The sequence below is a fragment of the Ostrea edulis genome, chromosome 8, assembly GCF_947568905.1.
Source record: "Ostrea edulis chromosome 8, xbOstEdul1.1, whole genome shotgun sequence".
Taxonomy (NCBI): domain Eukaryota; kingdom Metazoa; phylum Mollusca; class Bivalvia; order Ostreida; family Ostreidae; genus Ostrea; species Ostrea edulis.
The window spans coordinates 38860813-38883651 of NC_079171.1; the positions used below are offsets into that span (position 1 = coordinate 38860813).

Sequence of the window (22839 nt, forward strand, 5' to 3'; positions counted from 1 at the left end):
ATGAAAATATGTAATGATTTAATTGCCTTAAAAAGTATCAATTATTGTATTAAGAATAAGTCGATTAAGTTGCCTACTTTAATCAAATTATTTAATCAAAATGGCTACCAACGCTAACGCTCGTGACATAACGGGCCTAATGTTTCAATTAAAAATATATCAACATCGGGGTGAAATTTACCTTTAAATTCTTTGTTCTACGTTTAAAATTGCAATTAATCAATCAGCAAACAATTGCATTAACTCTTGGATAGAAATTCAGCCAAATTTGCACCTAATTTTACAGACAAAAAACATTTGATTTCATCACCGACCTGATATGATGCTGCAAGTTTGGAAAAGGAAGAGACAGACAAAGTGCCGCCTCTTATATATAGCACAAGGGGAAATAATCAGAATGGACTTCGGTGCATTAAACAAACGGGGAATAACTACGTATTGTACTGTCTTCGATAAAACCATCTAATTCATATGCGAATTAGATGTAAGTAGTATATTACAAACATGGTCATTATTCTCAAATATTTTGAAACGAAATAATGATCATGTTATACAAACTGTATTCAAAGTTCAAGTTTACTGTTCTCCGAAAATATGAGGAAAAAAAAAGTTTTAAGTGTGTTCAAGAATTCAATAAAAATGTAAATATGCGTCACTAAAAGCGCTTTCTTTGTACCTTCACCCTGAATGATATATGACATTAACATCCAAAATACCTCATGATTTTTTTTAATCAATTCTTATTTGCAAATTATATGACATCCGTAATGAATTATAGTCACTCTTCACAAAATCATTCATTTCATTCCACATCACCAGAAAAGTGTATTCTCTCATTAGTGTTACTAACCAAATCAAAACCTTCACGATGTTTTGTAAACCTGCCAAGCACGTCGTTGTCGACAACGAACATAGATCAATCTCTTAATTCCTATATAGAATACAAAGAGAATAGGGTAAACACGGCCCCCTGTACACTATGCAATTTTCTATCTGGTGTTTACTTTTAAAGTCGTTATACATCTTTCAAGTATGCCCTCTCTTCACTTAGATTACGATGACAGGATGCCCAGAAAAATAAGACAAAACAAGCAAAAATTAAGGTTAATTACTCCACTAAAAGAGATAATGATAAATACATCTATCAATTGTATGATTTTTGTCGCATGATAGAATACAAACTTTATCTTGATAGCATGATTATACGAGTAGTCCCATACAAACTTAAAAGGAAAATGGAAAATAAATAACAATACACAAAACCATCAATATACAATACTATAAACTGTATATAGTACAAATTTGGCGGTGGGAATATTTGGCGACTTTTTCTCAAATAAAGTAGTTCAGCACATTAAAGTTTGAAGCGGTTTCATTTAACAAAGGAAAGAAATTTTAGTGCGTTTATTTTTAGCGAAAACAACCAACATATCCAGTGCGCCAAACTCACCCGATTTATGATATCTCACATCTATCTATAGACTCTGGCTACAAATCAAATTATAAGAGAATAATCTAATTTTCATGTGAATATACTAATTCTATCCTTCTCCCTGTGCCATCAAGTATCTTGCTTTATCTATCTATCTAGAAAAATAAATGTGTCAGCTCTTACACAGTGCATTGTATTTTGATTTAACCTTTGAACCTTATCATCATCTTCGTTCCTTTAAGCGATTCGGAAAAACTCCAATAGCGCCATCTAATTTTACCGGCGTACTTCCCATTCAGGTTTGTGTAGGGAAACTTTCTGAACCACCAGGCTCCCTTCCACAATTCCGCAATATTAAATTTATCATCCTCGTCATTATCCTGGTCGTATGTAGAGAATTTCATTCCATTGTAATCTTTCAAACTGTCACCTAGTACGGGGAAATGAAAACAGTCTGAATGAAATTAAAAAACAAATAAACCTTAGATGGCGATGTTGTATCGTTCAACACTGTGATACTGCTAATTATTAAATTCAATATAGATAATGTTGGACCGGGGTTACAATAAGGTGAAGATAACGAACAGTGATAAATCTCATAACTCATATAATCAATACAAAATAGAGAGTTGGGCAAACACGGACCCCTGGATATATCAGAGGTGGGAGCAATCACTACCTATGTAAATAACGTCTTAGGTTTGACGGGGATACGTCTACCACTGATAATGATAATTAGTCATCGTGAAAATAATATTAGCTTGGATTCTAAATGTCAAAATATTTCCGATGTTCATCAAATAATGAACCATTTTAACTTACCTCTGATTTATAAGATCAATCCAAATGTCAATTCAGTGCAACACAAAGTCTTTTCGCACTAGTATAATAAATATAATTCAATGACTTACACGTTGTTCCGGAATAACCCTCCACCGTGAGTTTGTATTTGCTGATCTCATTACCGACCTCAAATCTAGAATATAGGCAATAAAATTTGTCATCAGATGTTTGAAGGTCAATCCGGAGTTCCTGCTGTGTCGTTTTGGTCAAATCATGAATTGCGTCATTTCCTTTAAAAGAAAATACACGTCATTATAAGACTGAGAGTTTAGATTTCTCCAGAACATCTGGACCGATTTTGAAAAAGTATTCTTGGATGAAAAGGATTCAATATTTTGCTCAAAATAAGGAACGGTAAGTCCACTTCATCAAATTATTGTTAGTTGATCAGAGGGTTCTCTCTATTAACTTTTCTCATCGTAGGCGCGTTCTTTAGAAAGATCAATCCAACATCCCCCAATCGCAAATGCTTTTCTGACATCTCTGTTTTTTTTAATGTTTTATATAAAAAGTAAGATAACAGAGACACATCTCATAACTCTTGTAAATGACACAAAATGAAGAGTAGGACAAACACGGACCCCTGGATACAACAAATGTTAGGTCAGGTGCCCAGGAGGAGTAAGCACCCCTGTTAACCGGTCATACCACACCCTCTGTGAGCCCTACAACCACCCGCTACCCTCTTTTATACGGGAACAGTAAGCTAATTATGATAATTTAACGAAGTAAGATAATGGGAGATTTGCAACAATGTACTTCAATATCTCCCTTTGATTTCCAAAATTCATCATCATACTATGTTTTTCAACTTTTACCTTAAAGCATTACTACATGTTGCATCGTCAACGATATTGTAAACTTTCGGTAAATATTATAGCTGGCCTCTATTTTGTGGTTCATTATCCCCGCAAGTGTGTTTATATGGAACGACACGCGTGGATAGATAATTCCACGTATGTTTTGTTTAGCATGTTATAGTTCAATAATAATGGGCCGATCAATATGTAGGTAAATTCATGTAGATTATTAATTATATTGATTACCTGGGAAGAGACCATCGACCTTCCGAATGTAAACTGGGAAAATTTCCCACTTACTGGCGCGAGATTCAAATCGGTGCGACCAGAGGTGAGAGGCCGTGTGATTTTGAGAGCGATGCTCGAACCACGAAGGTCCTTAATTATAAATTCTATAGCTACCAATATAGAGGATATAGAGATTGATCACTGTTCGTTATCTTCACCTTTCATGTGGACTATTTAGCGGTTTTGAGGATTTGGAATGGCTGTTCAAACTAATTCGTAGAATTTATCTTGGTGTGAAAACTATGGAACACATTTTTGTCATGAATCTGGTAATTATTTTACTTTCATAAATCTTAGGTTGAAACACTGGAATAAATGGTTACAAAAGATGGTGTATTGTTTTATTGTTAAGCTATACATTTCAACACATCGGATAGCACTGCAGAGGAAATTCGGAAGGGATTAAAGAAAAAAGGAAGTACCGCAAAGGTAAGATTCCACAGAATATATGGACGTCTTCTGGAGAAAATTCAGAATCGGAAGTCATCAAACAGATGTTAAATGATATAGAACAGTCATACAAGGACATGGAAGTTCGGCATTGTGAGTATCTAGAGAACTTTGATTCAGACAATGAAGACGACAAAACTAAAGTGGGCAAAGAGTTGTGTAAAGCGAGATCCCTTTGTTTCAAATCAACAACACAAAAGAATGCATTGATTGGAAAAGTGAGTTAAAAACCAATCCTTAAAGGTGAAAAAATAGATCCACCATACATTAGTGGCAAGATACGGAACTACCCTAGCTTTAGATTGGACTATGTTACCCCCATGATTCCGACTTATGGAGAAGACCCATTCGCTTTGAAAAGTTCTTTGTCTGGAGAACCTTTGGAAATTATTAAGGGAGTTGGCAATAATTTTGAGGAGATGTTTTAGCGTCTTCATCTGAAGATGGAAGGCCAGAAAAGTTAGCGGGCACTGGTTTGACTGACATAAAAGCACTAAAAACAGTTCTGAAAGGAGACAGTATGAAGTTTATAGAAATGGTGGAAACTGCGGAGGAATGTTGGCTAATTCTAAAGGGTATGAACTTGGAAAGGGAAATGGATACTGCTACCATGATACTTGTAAGTGAGGCTGAAATGTTATAGGGTCTGTAAGTTTCGTCATGTGATTGCCGAGATTTAGCGAGAATATTAACTTACGGGTACATCAATTTCTCAGATTGCACTGTGTAGAGAGTGGTATACCTGGATATAGCGTTATCACTCGACTGTGTTGAGGTTTTAACGAGATAAACATGGGAATTGAAGCATTAGTGGAGTCGTCGAGGATTCTTCGCTTTGTGTTTGACTAATTACGTCTAATGTACACTAATAACCGCCAGTGTACAAACGTTGATGAGGGTACGTCTTGCAGATAAAGGGCAGGTTGGTATAAGCGTAATCTATGAGCCAGAGAGATGTACGATGCGTTCTTATATTCTCAAATCATTCCAATTGAAATTATATTTATACTTGAAAATAAAAACGGATTATGCATAATACTTGCTTTGTGCTTATACGAACGAACTGGGGATGGAGGGTTGGTTGGTTGGTTTGTTGGGGGTTGAACAACGACACTACATGTACGTACCTGCAGTGTACAGGTCTGTATTCAATAAACAAAGCGCATTAAATGTGCCTATCTCTATCAGTTACATCACAAAAGGTTAAGATTGTTTACTGTTTAATTATTTTATAGATATGCCTTGAATCTGAGGATAAAGGTATTGTCCATTGTACAGTCATCATCAATGTGGATGTCTGATGCCAGTATACCCATAATGGGGCAGTATACGTGTCGACAAGTTGTCAAAGGCAGGTACAATATTTAAAAATAAAAATAATGTCAATACATGTTTGATCTATATCTATTATGATTATAATATACCCAAAGTATGTAATAAATGGGTTCGAACTGTGAAGATATAGTTTTTACATGTAGATATATTGGAGATTTTCAGATATAAAAAAGCAAATAAAACTGACGTAAAATACGCCAGTAGTTGGATAAAACATCAAAAGTCGGCACAGACAAAGGTCACAACAACAATGGAGGAATTAACTGCATCCTCATTCCTCAACGCAACAGGCCATTGTCAACAACCCCTGAAATTCTTAATTGAGGCTAAATGCCCATTTTCAGCCTGTACAATGATAATTAAAGAGTCCTGTGCAAATGTTGGGATTTCCATCGTGGTAAGTCAGCATTATAGATTGAACAATTACGTGTATATGTACCTAATATATGTACATTTAGCTGTAGTGTATGTCTAATGTATTCATATATATTATTATGGATGTATCCAAGTTTATTATAACTTTAAAGTAACATTTCACGAATGAAATACAAATACTACTTAGGCTTCATTGTGATATTGAACTGTTAATGTTCTTTATAAACCTTACTTGCATCAAGTTTTGAATACTGCAGTACATCTATGTCAAAATAAGTACATACATGCTGCAGTATAATACTTTAACCACTAATCAGAACACTTGTAAATCATGTATATTTTATCAACACATGTAATGACATTTGCCATTTTAGAATGTAATGCAAGGGATGGATCGCTTCACCTCAAAACAAAATATGAATATTGGCATCAGATTCAAGGACATCAACACCTGAAAGACACCGAATGCTGTGATTTGCTAGTGTGGATAATTCAGGTGACACTCAAATACTTCACATTGACAAAGATGTAGTATGGTCAACAAACATTTTAAGTGTGATAGAGTTTAATTTTAATAATAAAGTAGTTTTGCAGTCTAAAACACATACACACATAACCACGTGTACATATACTTTATTTTGCTACCAGTAGTGCATTTATCAAAGTTATGTAATTATATATATACTATTGATTAAACATTATAGACAAAGTTTTTCTTATTTTAGATGAACCAAAATATGTATAGACACAGTGTCCAGCTTTACAAAAATCATTCAATTACATGTATTTACTGAAAACAATGGATTTTACTTCTTTTTTGAATAATGCAGATTTGAAAACCTTCAGAATGAGGACAAAAGGCTTTATTGCCGATTGTTTGATTCTATATTGTTTAACGTCCCTCTCGAGAATATTTCATTTTGATGGAAACGTTCCAAAGGGCTTTATAATCATATCAAATATTGAATATATGGTATTCATTACTTTAACTTAAAAAATTCAATGTGGTAGGTATGTGCAGATTTAAGACACACACACACACACACACACACACACACACACACACACACACACACACACACACATATAATCTAATAAGTTTGTAAGATTTTTCTGCAATCTCCTTCAAAAGGGGAACCTGCAAAATCACATGGGCCACATAAAGCTGAAATATTTTGTCAGATTAATATCTATACTATGATAGGATATGGCTAAGGATTTAAAACAAAACATTCTCTCATTTTCCCATCAAACATCAATTCTGCATCTGAAAATTTTATAGCAAAGCTGTGCATCCTCTTTTGAGAAGTGGGATTTATTTGTAAGAAAGAGTGGGATATTAAGTGTCATGTCATTTGGAAGTATACAAAATCCTTTGTCCGCCAGGAATATATCACCAACTTGCAACTTCTCTAAAATGCCACAATGGTTCACAATTGCCGAGTCAGATTTGTATCCAGCACACATATTGGAATGAGCTGCATTAGGTGATATACACATTAAAGTCTTGTCTTTGTGGCGACTCTTGTAATTACTGTAAGCGAAAGACTGGCTATTCATATCAATTTTGTCATTTTAGGTAACTTCTGTTGCATCCATTGCAACCTTCATTTCTTCTGACTTTTGTATTTCAGTTGAATGGAGACTCCCAACAGTGTTCATGATCCCTTCAAACAAAATTTAATGGACATATGAAAAATATCCACAGAAAATGGTGTATACAGCAACATTTATACCCCCCAAAATTTACTAGGTAATTGAATATTGTGAAATCTGTGCTGACCTGTGAAATCAATAACTAGGCAGTGTATAGAAAGTACATTGAGCATTTTTCCTTAATGAACTGTAAAAACATGCATTTCCAGAGTCTTTTAGTTATGATGTTCCCAATTGTCATAGATGGTTTCCTTTGATTAAGCAGATATATTTCTCACTGCAAGTTTACAGCATCCAAGTCTTCAAGGGAAGCTGTAAGAACAAAAACAATATCATTATAGTATTTGGTGTCCATATAAATTTAGATAACACTGAAATGAGAATGAAGAAAATACAGAAAAACCACCTGACACTAAACGTAACAACAACAGTTGTGACTTCCTGGTTTGATGTACTAGTATCTGGTATTGACAATACTTGTATCGTACACTGTACCTTTTCAAATGTTGAGGACTTGATGCTGTATACTCGTGATCATGTAGATGTACTTCATTGTTGTCTGGTAGCAGTATCAACTTCGGTTCCTACATGTACGTTTGAAGCAGATGCTTCTGCTCCAGCAGGTTTCGTAACTTTGTGTCGATGAAAAAATTCAATATACAATAAGTTGCTGTTTTTATTGACTTAAAGTGCCTCACTACACAACAAAGTTGTAGTTTCTGAAATCAGCACAGAATATGAGTTTTACAATCATTCTTATCAAGGCCATGTGTCACTTTTACATAATTATACAATGTAAAACTTATCGGTACCAATTTTGATACACCAGATGCGCATTTCAACAAATAATGTCTTTTCAGTGATGCTCAACCGAAATGTTTGAAATTCGAAATAACAATGAAGTTTTAGAGCAATTATAGCCAAAAACAGCTTGCCAAAAAAAAAAAAAAAAAAAAAGAAAAATGGAGTCAAATTCGTCTAAGGATAAGAGCTATGCATGAGGGAGACAATCCTTAATCTTAAAATGAATTTCTAAATTTTATAACAGCAATTAAATATACATCCGTATTTTCAAGCTAGTAACGAAGTACTTAGCTACTGGGCTGTAGAGACCCCCGGGGACTAACAGTCCACCAGCAGAGGCCTCGACTCAGGGTTCATAATGTAAAACTTATACGGTACCAATTTTGATGCACCAGATGCGCATTTCGACAAATAATGTCTCTACAGTGATGCTCAACCGAAATGTTTGAAATCCGAAATAAGAATGAAGTTTTAAAACTATTATAGCCAAAAACAGCGTGCCAAAAAAAGTGGAGTCAAATTCGTCTAAGGAAAAGAGCTATGCGTGAGGGAGATAATCCTTAATTTTGAAATGGATTTCTAAATTTTATAACAGCAATTAAATACACATCCGTATTTTCAAGCTAGTAACGAAGTACTTAGCTACTGGGCTGTAGAGAGCAGTTCTCTTGAAACACAATACAAATTTTAATTATGCAGGAGCCTATATACATGCAAGTAGTATCAAGGGTGTCCTGTCAACCCTTTCCCCTTTATTAAGCAAGATTATTTTTCTGAGCTATATTGATACAATAAATCAGTGTCCCTTCCCCTTTTCTGACAGAAGGGAATTATGTAGTACAAGCTGTTACTAAATGTTGAAATCAATAACGAAGAAAAACTTACCCCCACCTCAGCCTCTCAATTTCTAAAATTGTAGTAATGTTTTTTCTTTATTTTATTTTTTATCAGTTCGTCTGTCAAAATCTTTTGTAGGCTTACTTCCCCTCTGAATTATCTATACAACACGTCCAGCATATTCTGTCAGTTTATACACACGTGTGTTAATTTGACATGATTATTCGTTAAATTATAATAATATTACGTACCTACATCTTTGCATCCACTGCTTCTTTACTGTAGCATCGACTAGGAGCCTAAATAAGCTACATGACAGAGTTTTCCCAGTATCGTGTATGCAGCCGATTGCTAAACAATACACCAAGTTACATATTAGCGATGACTCGCTTTTACGACTGTATATATTCCAGACGTTGTTGTACCCGGAAGTAGTAAAACCGAAAATGAAACCAAACGAGACTTACATACCCTATTACCATCTATTTAGAGGAGAAACTGGACCTTACGGAAGCTGAAGCTAAAGTCTATAGACTTCTCCGAATTCTTAAGATTTCTTTTGGACAAGAAGACCGCAATTGAATACACGACCTCAGATACTATTAAACTGGCAGTGTTTCCTGTAAGGGAAGGATACATACCATGTCAAATTCACTATAGGAGAAAAATGAGAAACTTGACAATGCATATGTTATGTCTGTTATTACAATACTTCTTACCGGCAAACAGAAGGGTGTGACACATGACACTACCGAAATGATACCACTTTAAAGAAAAATGCTGGTATCATGAGACACATAATCACTTCATTGGAGACTGTACATGTTTTCCTGCCCTGGATGGAGAAACAATGATGGAATTACTAAGAAGAATTGGCCCTTGTTTTAGTTGTTTTAAAAGTGGTCATCTTTCAAAACGGTGTGCAAACAGAAAACCTTGTGATATCACATACTTACAAAAATGTGATAGATTTCATCACCCATTTTTACACGGGGCAATCTTAAATGCAAGTGTGCATCATCATAACATAGTTAATGATCAAGGAAAGAGGAGAGTCATTCTCATGATCAGTAAAGTAAAAAGCAACAGAATGTCACTGCACACCATTAAACATCACGACCCCTTTCTCCCTTTGATCTCCATTTCTCATTTCCTGTTAGGCTAGATTAGCATTATAACATGTTTTCTAGTAAAAGGGGTGGGACAGCAGCAGCCATATCACCACCCGTATCTTGATCAGGTAAGCGGAGTAATCCGAAGTCAAAATCAGCATTTCATCTTATCAATTTGACAATCTTCCCGATGTATTTCACACTAAGTCTATTGACGCTCATGTAAAGCATTACACAGCTAAACACTCGTAACTGGTTATTGCGTTTGGTGTTTTTTCCCCAATTAATCCTCTCTGAAAATTTTTATTTGCGGATGTTTGGGTTTGTACAGAGGTAATGGTACCTTAGATATCTCCTACAAACAGTAAAGGGGTTAGTAATCTTACCAATCCAGTATTCTTCAGACGGATCGCCAAATCCGTGTTTATAATCATCCCATGTCCGGTAAAAATCGGTTGATCCATCTTTCCTCCGTTGGATGACCTTCAAAAAATAGCATGCTTGGTCATTTCTAATATTACCTAGAAAATCAAGATCTTCTAATGCATTTTGATTTTGAGCTTTGTAGAGTGTTTAGAATCTGCGAAAAGACGCTGTTAAATTGAAGTATGACTGTAGTGCAAAGATCGGGGAGGGGGGTATTTCCTACTCTAACTTGTCATGTTGCATCGGTCGACATGAAATGCTTACTTCTCCTCGGTATCTGATCCCACATCTGGTGTATCTTCTGAAAGATATATTTCTATCATGCACAAAGTTCAATTTGATAAAGATTTTTGGAAAAATCTGTGACATCACACGAGGATCGATCGACCTTAAGGTCAGATACGAAAACCCGTGACTCCCACTTCTACATGCCTATCGCTTGGTGAAGGAGCATTCACAACCTGTGTTTATGTTCTAGATGGAAGGTGAAGATAACAGTGAGCAATCTCAACTCCTATAAGCAATACAAAGTAGATAGTTGGACAAACACGGACCCCTGGACACACATTTAGATACATTTACGATCTCCTGGTCACGAAGCGTCTACTCTACCACTGGGTTACTGACATCGGTCATCTTCGGACTAGTTAAAATATCACTTGCTCAAAGGGCTAAAATCTATAAGAATGTTCCTGGTCTGCATATCTAAGCTGAATTCAAATATTCAGCAACAGCATGAAACAATGTATGTTCTTTTAAAAATCGCAAATGTTCCGGAAAGTATCCATACTGGTGAAAGGCTTTACCTAATGTAATATATGTTATATCTAATTTAAGAATATATGATTATATTGTACCGACCCTAGTGTTAGAGCCCTTGGGTTAAGAAAAACAGAATTTTGGTACAATCCTTTCTGATTTTCCTAAATATGCATTAGTTTTTATTACACTATCAGCAAAAGTTGGAAAGTATTTTAAATGAAAAAGACAATAATCACTATGATAATTCTGACTCGCACTGGTACCAAAAGTATGCCTTTGGGATCTTGAATTTACAATTTGGTAAAGAGTCGTCTAGTTCGGTAGAGGCATGCTGCTCTATATGACAACGCATTTAGTTTTTCTTACAGATATACGATTGTGGAGAAAACCATACTTGAGAATTGCCAAATTTTTGACCGTTTTGATCCGCCTTAAGAGACGTTGTCAGTAATCATGGAAACTTGTTTGGAAAGTGCAAAAAAATTTTGTTGAAGAATTCTAAAATTTTATGTAGTGTTATTGATAAAATAATTGAAAACGCATGTGTGAGTCACTTAAACTCAAATAACACAAAGTTATTGATCACTTTGTTGTTACCATGGTAACAAGGACAAAGTCCTTGAAATAACAGTGAACTTTAGAGTCTAAAATAAATCCAATTAAGATAATAAGATGCATATCTTTTGAGTTTAAGGTAAATGAAAAAGGGTTATATAAAATTTTGTTGAAATTTAAATATCTCAACAAAAATGGTTGCCATGGCACCAATATATCTTGCACTGTATACAGTCAAATATTCAATAAAACAATTGATTTTTGAGCTATTTTTTTTCTTCAGAAACGTAAAACAATCAGGCAAGGTCTTTCATATAGAAAGAAATAACACATGTTAGATTTTTATTCAAAAAGATAAAATCAGTTAAACAACTTTTACTTTTTTGTTACTGAACTGACCAAAAACACCATTTTTTCAAGTTCAGCTACATTTTCGAAAATCTATCCAATTACTAAGCCAATGGTCTAATTTAGGTCAAGAACATTTGTCATCTGGGTGCATCAATTACTTTCTAATGACATGCTAAATTCTATTGAAACTTTTAAATGACCTTGTCCTACAATCTCAAGGTCACATACATTAACCAGTGATCTTCATATTTAATCAGTTGACCTAAACTGCATTTTGATTTAATTTAAACATGTATATATCTTTATCTACTAACCAACCTGTGTATATATATAATTTTTAAATCACATATTGCTGTAGTTTATATATATATATATATATATATATATATATATATATATATATATATATAAACTCGCACACATAAATTGATTAAATTTGTTTGCTGGAGACTTAAATTTGTTTGCTGGATGCTTGCAGTGCATTACTATTAATTATAACTTCCATATGATCAGGAAGATAAATTGAATAGAGCTCTATAAACATAGTTGATGTAGAATAAAGAAATATCAGGAAATAGATATAAATCTCAGAAAAGTTAAATGAATCACAAGATTATATTTTCAAAACTTTACAAATCTATTTTTTCAAGCCCATGTGTAAATAACACAACGCTACTTTATGAATAATACTATTAAAAAAATATCAATTATGGAAAAATGTACATAGCAAGGTCATAGAACATAATTAAAATCATAATTTTCGTTAAGTTTACAAGGGGGGTGGGGGTGGGTCTGCCATTTGATACATACATGTAAGATGTTGTAATAAGTAGGTCTCAAGTATTTCTATATCGAAATCTCTATGAAGTGTATTGTTTTATTACATTTACAATATAGATATGGTCTAAAATATATGAATTACAGAATTTGTAATTGGAAAACGTGTGTGCTATACCCAGCATAGCCTAATGATATAGGAATGGGATATTTGTTAGAGGATCTATCAACAACATACCCTCCCCCTCCCTTCTCATCAGATCAACAATCCACATCGTTACGTATACAATATTTCGAAATACGAATTGCATTATCAAGGAAATTACATTGACCATTTGATAGAAAATAAATTATTTCTGTGAGAATGAAATATTTTGAATACACGAAAAGTGCGTCACAATGCATGTTGAGTATGACGCAATGAGGTTAAAGTATGACGTCAGCATTGATACTGATTGAGTGTAGAAAATGAATTAGATATTTCTGTTATGCGGATCTGCTTTCTTGAATTTCAATTCACTGTACATTGTTGGAAAATTGTTTTATTAGAAATATTTGTGAAAAGATTAAAAACTCAATACCTAATTATTTAACTGTGGACACGGTCCGTTGCCATGGAAACGCGATGCATGGTTCCAGTAATTTTCACTTTTTTAACGTTTACTATCACTATACACAATCGTGTGCGAGTTTGGTTCAGATTTGTGATTTTTGCACTGTTCACTTTTTTTAAAGACAATTCTCAATGGTTACTGGCAGCTTCTCTTAAAAGTTACAGGGTATGAAGACTCCTAAAGTATATCACTGATGTACCCCTTGTCCTAAAGATGCTTCATACCAAATTTGAAAATAATTGGAAGGGTAGTTATCAGAACGCATTTGAAATTGTTCAATTGTTGATATACACATTTAATCATTATGGTGCTTTAGTCCCACCCTGGTACCAACACCCTAGCCCTGGGATCATGAAATTTGCAATTTTGGGAAAAGGCTACTGAATCCTTTCAAATATTCATTCGGTTTCAATCTAGCATTAATGTTATTATTGAGTATATATTACATGCACTGTTCGTTATCTTCACCTTTCATATACATTTATATGATTGCTTGATAAGGCAAAGCATATATTTGTTTCTTGTTACCAAGATAATATTTTGTCCAGGTAGATATAGTTTTTCTTTTTAATTTTCTTTGGACGTTGGTTTACGTAATTTCATAATATGGGCCTAAACTATAAAGTAAATAACAAGAGTTGGTCACGCATAAAGTAAAAGTTGCAGTGTAAGACTTAAAATTTAAGAATTCGGAACCTGCTTCACAGTGTAGCATCCTTACAGTGGTAGAGCGTTTGCTTCATGACCGGGAGTTCGTGCGTTCAAGCCCTGCACGTACATTGGTCTAGCTCCCATGCATCTGAGAGGTTCTTTGTTTAAGGTAATTACCCATATCACATCTTAGTATTGAAAACCCTACAGATGTCTACCAAAATTTACATGTATTTGGTCGAGGATGTATATTGACTAAATTTCCGAATAAAAAATGTTTAGCGGCCTTTCCCAAAGTACAGACACTTCTAAAAATAGAACATATCACTTTAAAACAAGCAGTGTAAATATAGATACATTTTAAGGCACTGTCTTTATTTAAACGATAGAAATATGTTTCTTTCATATGAATTGAATAAAATGTATTGCATTTGACTGTTTTCGATAATTTTGCATTTACTGAACCATGTTCTTGGTTTCAAGGTGATGGAAATTCACGTATAGTAGTCAAATTTTAACTATTCCTAGTATACCATATCCGGAATATCGTGTTTTCAAAAACCGTTAGATTTTTTTAAACATTTCAATATGTTTTACCTTTACACTCCAGCAATCGTTTGACATAAGAAGTAGACAGGCTCTCTGATAATTTGAGATCCCATTGACCCCCTCTAGGTTAAAAACCGAGTAAAAACGCATATTGGAAAATGGTGTTTAAAATTCCTATCTCTGCAAACATGTTTCATTCATCATTTACATTACTAAATTCCCATTTCAAGAAATATTACTGGGTAGTTTTTGAAAGACAGTTTAGAACATTAAAGCTTCAAATAGCTATACACCGCGTTCATTGATTGCCGCAAGCTTTGGGAATCGGACTTGAAGTTCGAAAAATCTAACTTTACTATGGAGTTTACTAAATCTATAACCTACGTCACACGAACACTGACATGAAGTCACAATAGATGAAAAAATAAAATTATGTCGCCAGATCTAGTTGGAACAAAGTGATGTAGATCAGAATGATTTTCACATTTTTAACGCTCATTCAGAGAATGCTAACATATGTTCAAGTTACAAATTTTGGGAAAATCGAATATTTTAAAACACCCGAATTCTGCATTCCCAGCCCACTTGGTAATGTTTAGTTCCTGCTATTTCTTAACAATACGATACAGCCATGTGATGTGAGTGCTAACAACATGTAACTACCGCGTACATTCCGAGTCGTTTTATTCAAAACACCAGAAAAGGTCATATCAGGTCAGAAATGTGTTTTAGATTAAAAAAAATTGCATTACGATACCCATGATCCATGCTGTACGCGTAAGAACACAAACGTTATTAGACACAACAGAGATATGCACATACATTGTATATGTACATGTATATGCACATTTATTATGCATTCCGAGGGCCTCGAAAGCGATTTTTTCGTGAAATAAATATAAAAAAAAAATTGCAAAAGGGGGGGGGGTTACAATGTTAGTATAGCTTTAAATTATGCATATATTTTATTCAGATCATGACAACATCAATCGTATTCTTTCAGGTTTAAATAAATTATAGGGGAAACATAACAAAAATATGTGACTGTCAGTACATGTAGCACACACAAAAAAAAAAACATGAATAGGAGATTTAATATTTCTACCCATCATTAATGATCAGAAATGGCCTACAATAGATACATTGAAAGTTAGCAACAAGATTTAACATTATAATCTATAATATTTGCAGAAATCACACGGGAATTACTGAACGACTGTGTGTCAACACAATGTGTATGGAGAGTTTACGACTTTGCGATGTATATAACTATAAGCGCTTAGTCTCCCGACTAGTGAATAACGTTTCAAACTTTATTTGAAGTGGTCTGGGGAATTACCTTAATTTATAAACTAACTTAAATCGCAATTTTGAATTCGAATGTGGACACAATTTTATTTTCGGATGTTTTGTTACAAAAATTCCAGGTCGGCATCTTTGAACCCACGTTGGTCTATTAAAAAGAAACAAGCATTTTTGGGCCTAAAATATAAATGTGCTTGATCAAATGATGGTCTACATGATATTGAATATATCTTTGCTTGATAAGATTATGTTCTAGACAATAATGAGTATATAATTGCTTGATCAGATGTGTCACACTTTGTACATAGTCACTTATTTTGTCCCTAATTGTGCGCCATGACCTGTATGAGAGTGTAACTATATTTAGGCCGATGTTCAAGTTTGTGAACACCACTGTTTCGATTTGTATGATTAAATTAAGGAATTTTCTTGCCAGTTTTATATCAAACGTATGAAACGGAAACACGAACTAATTATTCAAACCCGATAGTGTTCCCTGATTAATTCAAAATCAATACCAAATACAAGGCTGACTCTTAACTCTGAGGTCAGCGGTCAAAGCTCAAATATCGCTCATTTTCTATATCAGCTCTAGAAATAAAACTTATAATTCTTCAAATATTTGCATCTTTCAAGCTGTAAAAAAGTCTTTTTGTAAACATAATATCAAAATCAACCTAGAATATCAAGTCTCTGTTAGACACACAGTCTAATGTTTCACGTATTCTATTCCTTTTTAAAAGGAGAGCAACTTGATAATAGTGTATAAACTCACCGTCCAGCCTCCTCCATCGGTACTCATGTCGCAGTATACTGACTTAAGTTGATAATTCACATATATCTGATATACACCATCTTTTCCCTTAGCGCCAGGGTGATTGTTCAAAATATCCAAACAGCTTTTCAGAAATACATTGATTGGACCTGGAGGAAAGAAAAAAAAAAAAGAAAAAAAGAAATTCAGCTTAATAGGAAACGGAATGATTTAAGCTTTTCTGTTGTCAACTTCCCATATTTATGTAGTAGTAGCCCATTATCACCTGTATATATTGTTTATATCTCTCAACTGATTCGATACACAACAGCTTTTCCGAAAAAGCAAAGAAGTTGACGAAAGGCGAAGATAACGAACAGTGATCAATCTCATAACTCCCATAAGCAAATCAGGGATTTTCCACACCATTGGGGGAATTGGGCCTGGGCCTTTAGAATTGGGAATTTTAACGCCATTTTGTCCAAATTGGGAATTTTAGAAATTCACAGTTTTACAACATATTTCTTGAAATACGCTTTTTTTCAATAAAAAGATGAACATTTTCTCTTCATTCATAGAAGTTTTTCTTATTTATAACATTCTGTTTTTCATTGGAATCAGGTTTAAATGACACTTAAACCTATTTTCAATGATGCATGGACTGACGGAACACCAGCTTTCAAATTTCCAAGTGACCCTAGCTTCTAGTTCTCAGATGGTGCTTCAAAAATGTCAGGAAGAGAAAATAGACAGTATTTTCTCCATTTTACTTGCAATTCACGGCTAATAATATTGTGTATTTATACTTTTTAATACTAGATGGATTTTTTTCAATTACAGTTGAATTAAATTTAGTCATGGAGTTTCAATTACATATTGTATTGCTTTGAAATTTGACAGAAACAGCCTAACCATATATAAATTATTTTTCAAATCATGATCTAGTTCATTATGAAACTCTCTGCGATACTATCTATGCCAATATACTTGTTCAATCAGTAGGAAAAGCACCAGGCTTGGGAAGTTATATTTTCATATCCAATAAAATCATTTTGTAAAGTAATTATATCTCTAAATGTACATATGTTAATATTAATGATAAAAGTAAGCTAAATTTGAACTAATGCTGCTTTATACAATGGAGCATACAATATCACAATTTCTGGTGATTAGACTCTCCAAACGAAGTGTGCTGCTTCAAAGATTAAAACAATAATTTTCACACAACGTACACTGAAAATACATTCTAAATATATATGATATTTACCTAATAACTCTAGGTTAAGGATGTGGGTACAATAAGTGAAGCAACAATATAGCACGTATTAATCAAAGGGAAAAAAATTGAGGAAATTCGGATTTATCGAACAATTGCCGATATATATGGAGTGTTTTATAAAATGAACTATGATGGTAGTGCTGCTGAATTATAATGAATCATTCCACTTTCCCCATGACAATATTACAAAACAAGACAAGTTTTTATTTGACTTGAATTGGGAAATTTTGTAGACAAATTGGGAAAAAATACTACTATTTTGCATTGGGAATGGGGCCGAATTTCGTCCCCCTACAACAGGGTGGAAAATCCATGGGCAATACAAAATAGATAGTGGGGCAAACACGGACCCCTGGACACACCAGAGGTGGGAGCAGGTGCCTAGGAGGAGTAAGCATCCCGTGAAGTGTTAGAGGGATTTTAAGACTTTTCTTTTAGTCAACATTTCTCAAATTCTATGGTCATTATAACGATTTAGTTTGTCAGTACAACCTATCAATGAGTCAAATGCTGTCTCACATATTTCATATCGATTGTTAGGCCGTTCTTGATCTGTTCTGACTGAAATGGATCACTGTTCGATTTTTCACCTTTTTTATAGGAGTTATGAGATTGATTACTGTTCGTTATCTTCATCTTTAAGTTAAGATGATATGAATGCTTAAATTCAATTCTGAATCTGGATGTCAAGTATGTATATATATATATATATATATATATATATATATATATATATATATATATATACATATATAAATATATAAATTATGCGAAGATAACGAACAATGATCAACAATCTCATAAGTCCAATATCCAATAAGCAATATTTTGTATCGAGATTCTTTATTGCAAGACATTGCGATATAATGTTGTTTGATATTGTAACCCTGGAATTTGCCTGAATTTAAAGAAACTGACCTACTTAGACTATCCTAAACTATTTAGCGTAGGGCTTTCATATTCCGTATATAGATTCTTTATGGCAAAACCTTGTTATACTTTGGTGATGGACTTGAACAACAGCAGTGCTAGGATGGCCCAGGTGATTGATGTGGTCCATGGTTTTAGGACCTTGTCGAATAGTAATGAGAGAGAGAGAGAGAGAGAGAGAGAGAGAGAGAGAGAGAGAGAGAGAGAGAGCTTTGTATACATGTTCACACACACAAGAGTTTCATCTGTCTCGTATTCACAATTAACAAAATCTTCGAAAACTACATGTCGAGTGTACCAGTAATAACAACCAGCCTGTTAAATATGAAAACTCTTTACCTTGTGTAAAATTATTCTTTTACTTTATCTTTTTAGTTATTTTACTTCAACTATCTTTTTTTCGTAGAAAAATAATAATAATGGAGAAATGAACTGTCGACAAATGAGATAATTAATGGAAAGTGTCTTTATTATTTGTATAAATTTTATGAATACTATTTTCCCAAAATAAACCTGGCCAAAATATTGAGTTCGTGAATTAGTTAACAATTTCCATCAAAAAGGCAAATAAAGAACAAAAATAATTATTGCTATATATCTTACATTGTCTAGATTTTCTTTTAGGAAAATGGATTTTGATGTGTATTCATAAATACCTGTAAATACATCTGAAAAATAATTTGAAATCTCAAGTTATCTCGTGCATGTACTGAAAGATGGTTTGGATCGGGGCATCTGGAACACGAATATTAAATCAACTAAAACCAAATGAATCATTGGAAACAAAATAAGAAAGAATATTGACTAAATTATTCCTTTCCATCCAGGTCAGAAGTCTGGGTAAACTCCTGAGAGGGGCAGATCTGGGATCTATCACATGGATCCGGAATATCGAATAAAACTGTTATGCTTTATCAAAGATATAAGAATTCAGGTTCTTCATAAATCAAAAATTTCTGGGAGTGGGGGTGCACACTTAAATGTTTAAAATTTGATGATCACACAGAATTATTTTCAAAAAATGTTTAAAGTATTTAGATTGACGTTATCTTTTCAGAATCATTACCTTGTTTTAGGTTAAAACTCAAGAATATCTTTGTTAGTACTCGTGTCTATAGAAATACATAACTACTTTGCTTAATATCAAATGGTACATGTGATAATCAGCTTGATTAATTCTAGACTTTTGAATGCATTTCACTATTTCGGTACGAAATGAGAGAGAGAGAGAGAGAGAGAGAGAGATCTTCACATGTAGAAATTTCTTCGCCTTTATGAAAATGACGACAGATTTTATGGTAAAAATGATAGGGTTATAGAATTCAAAGTGACAGTCCATGCAGTAGAAGAAAAATATCATAAGTCAACATAACATTACAGACATCCATTATTTAGTTTTTCAGTAACGGGATTCATTTCTACAGTTACAATCCTCCTCCTTTTATTTTTAAAATATATTTATTGTACTGTGAATTTATTCAGTTATGAAAGCTGCTGTGTATTTTATTTCTACATTTAGTAACACATCAATGAAAGCATAAAACACGGAGGAATAATCCTTGAACATTACAAAATCAACGAACATCATTTTCAGCTGAGTTAGCGCGATCTATCTTGGGTTGTCCGTACCTGGAGTTACGAACATCGCTTTGATCCCAGTGACCATGCAGCATAAGGACATTTTGAATTGCAATTGCAATTTTAAATTATTAATTATGAAACAACAAATCTAATTGTAATCGTAATAGCAGTATGTCTTTACCTGGTGGAGTATTCTTCATTCTTTTTATCTCTTCTGTTAATTCTTCTGTTGTTGTCTTTAAGGAAGACAGTTCAACTTTCAAAGTTTCTACCTCTGTTAATTTCTCCATTGCTGTTTTTAGGGAAGACAGTTCAATTTTTGAAATTTCTACTTTCACTTCTAAGTCTTCATTTCTCTGTTTAAGGGACGACAACTCCTTGTCCCGTGTTAGTCCTTCCATGTAAACTTCATCCAATCTGTCGAAAATGTGTAGAGCTCCCAACGTAAATACGAAAATCATTCCTATAAAACATTGTCTAACATCTTCATCCATTTTAAGGGTTAAGACTTTAATTCTGCTATACAATATGTGTATATGCGGTGAAATCCAGATTGTTTACATTCATTTCTATTGCGACGGTGCGATTTAAATTTAAAACCATACCGAAATTGAAATTGAAGTTCCCGAAATAGGTGCGTCAGTTCTTGTAACAGAGTTCTCCTCAATCAGGATAAAAGGAACAACTCTTTTGAGGTTCTCAACAAGATGTAAGTTTATTGAGATGGTGCTAAAATTTACAAATACATGATTCCACAAAATATACAGATAAGTGTGGCGACTACTTGTCTTTAATCAATTACATGTATGTACAAGTAAGGCTCTTGAGCGACCGGCTCCTACAGCTCGATCGGCGCAATGTGATTCTGGCTCTTGGAAGCTCTAGGTTTCGGATACCGGCTCTCAAAGATCGGCTACTTTTTGTTCTCGTGTTTGAATTTAGCTCAACGAATAAATATTTAAAGCTAGGAGAGGCTTGTTCAGCCACATTTAAAGTTTCAAATAAACTTATTAATTCAAATCCCAAATTACCTTCTATTAGCTTTACCAGCATCAACGTGGTAACTGACTTGGTTTTGCAGCTTCGTTTATATTTATACTGTAAGTGTACAGCGTCACCTAGCGAAAACATAACTATGAAACACTGCGGGTACCGTAATAACTTTTTCCGGATTGTCTCAACGTGTCAGGTGTACTTTAAAACAACTGAAGAAAGATTGACCACAAAGAAAGAGCACTTGGAAATGATTTTTTACCTATCTTTTATCGCAGGAAGAATTCCATGATATTCAAGAAACTGTTCTTATGGCTTGTATAGTGGCGGGCCAGAGGGACAGGAAGATTGGACCCCCCTCCTATCGGAAAATGTGGCTTAAAAGTAAACATAACGCATTTTGAGAGAGGACCCCCTTTAAAAACCAAAATTAATGGTAGAAAACCCATTAAAAAGTCTTGAATCTGTCCCTGCTGTATGTTTTATTGAAGATAATGAAATGCATAAAATAATTATCTTCACTTAATAGGTTATTAATAGACACAAACTACATCTATGATATGAAAATGTCATATGACATTATAAACGGGACCATATATATCGCTCATACAAACTACTCTGTACTATTAACTTACTAAGCTTTTCTGGATTCAAGTTATAATTCATTAGACTTAGCCTGTTGTGAATGACAAGAAATACAAAGAATAAGGTAAATTTTGGGCCGAAATATGCCGTGTTTTAAAACTCCATCAAATTTAAATGGTCTAAAAGCCTAGGATCTACACAATTCAATGTTGAATAATTTCTTATAACCGGTTGACAAGGGATACTTACCCCTCCTAAGCACCTGATCCCACCTCTGCTGTGTCCAGGGGTCCGTGTTTGCCTAACTACCAGTCGACAGGGGATGCTTACTCCTAGACACCTTATCCCACCTCTGGTGTGTCCAGAGATCCGTGTTTGCCCAACTCTTTTTGTATTGCTTATAGGAGTTATGAGATTGTTGGAATTCCCATGGGCACGAATTGTGCTCCTTTGTTAGTTGACCTGTCTTTATATTCATATGAAGCAGAATTTATTCAAAAACTTCTACGTCAGAAGAAAAAATCTCTCGCTGTGGCCTTCAATTCAACTTTTAGATATATCGATGACATTTTGTCTATTAACACTGATAGCTTTCATTCATATGTCGATTTGATATACCCCTGTGACCTCGAAATAAAGGACACCACAGAGTCGTCCACTTCCGCTTCATACTTAGATATTTTATTGAAAGTAGACATTAACGGAAAACTGACAACTCAACTGTATGACAAACGGGATGATTTCAGCTTCTCCATCGTCAACTTCCAATATTTGTGTAGCAATATTCCATTATCA

At 34.0% G+C, this 22839-nt stretch overlaps 1 protein-coding gene and 1 long non-coding RNA gene across 3 annotated transcripts; both read right to left on the minus strand.

Annotated features, from left to right (window-relative positions):
- Window positions 1-713: 713 nt before the first annotated feature.
- Window positions 714-21072, minus strand: LOC130049050 (fibrinogen-like protein A). Of its 2 annotated transcripts, XM_056146085.1 has the most exons (6): window positions 20648-21066; window positions 19542-19553; window positions 16698-16846; window positions 10319-10415; window positions 2344-2505; window positions 714-1862 (listed from the first exon to the last, which is right to left on the minus strand). In XM_056146085.1, exons 1-6 carry the CDS (start codon window positions 20958-20960, stop codon window positions 1636-1638), a joined length of 960 nt encoding a protein of 319 aa, XP_056002060.1. In that variant the 5' UTR covers window positions 20961-21066; the 3' UTR covers window positions 714-1635. The 2 variants fall into 2 exon arrangements, with proteins under 2 accessions (XP_056002060.1, XP_056002061.1); XM_056146086.1 differs by lacking the exon at window positions 19542-19553 and having other exon boundaries at window positions 20648-21072.
- LOC130049051 (uncharacterized) lies at window positions 6071-10307 on the minus strand. The gene is made up of 3 exons (XR_008797572.1): window positions 7675-10307; window positions 7307-7491; window positions 6071-7190 (listed from the first exon to the last, which is right to left on the minus strand). It is a non-coding gene; the product is annotated as an uncharacterized LOC130049051 (long non-coding RNA).
- Window positions 21073-22839: the final 1767 nt, after the last annotated feature.

What these genes read in the sequence shown, in the direction of transcription:
- LOC130049050 (XM_056146085.1), bottom strand. Translation starts at nt 20,960, where the DNA reads ATGGATGAAGATGTTAGACAATGTTTTATAGGAATGATTTTCGTATTT. An exon ending in CCGATGGAGGAGGCTGGACG is followed by an intron (nt 10,416 to 16,697) that starts GTGAGTTTATAC and finishes TATTTTTTGAAG; the next exon opens with GTCATCCAACGGAGGAAAGA. An exon ending in GTCTGAAGAATACTGGATTG is followed by an intron (nt 2,506 to 10,318) that starts GTAAGATTACTA and finishes TTTCTTTTAAAG; the next exon opens with GAAATGACGCAATTCATGAT.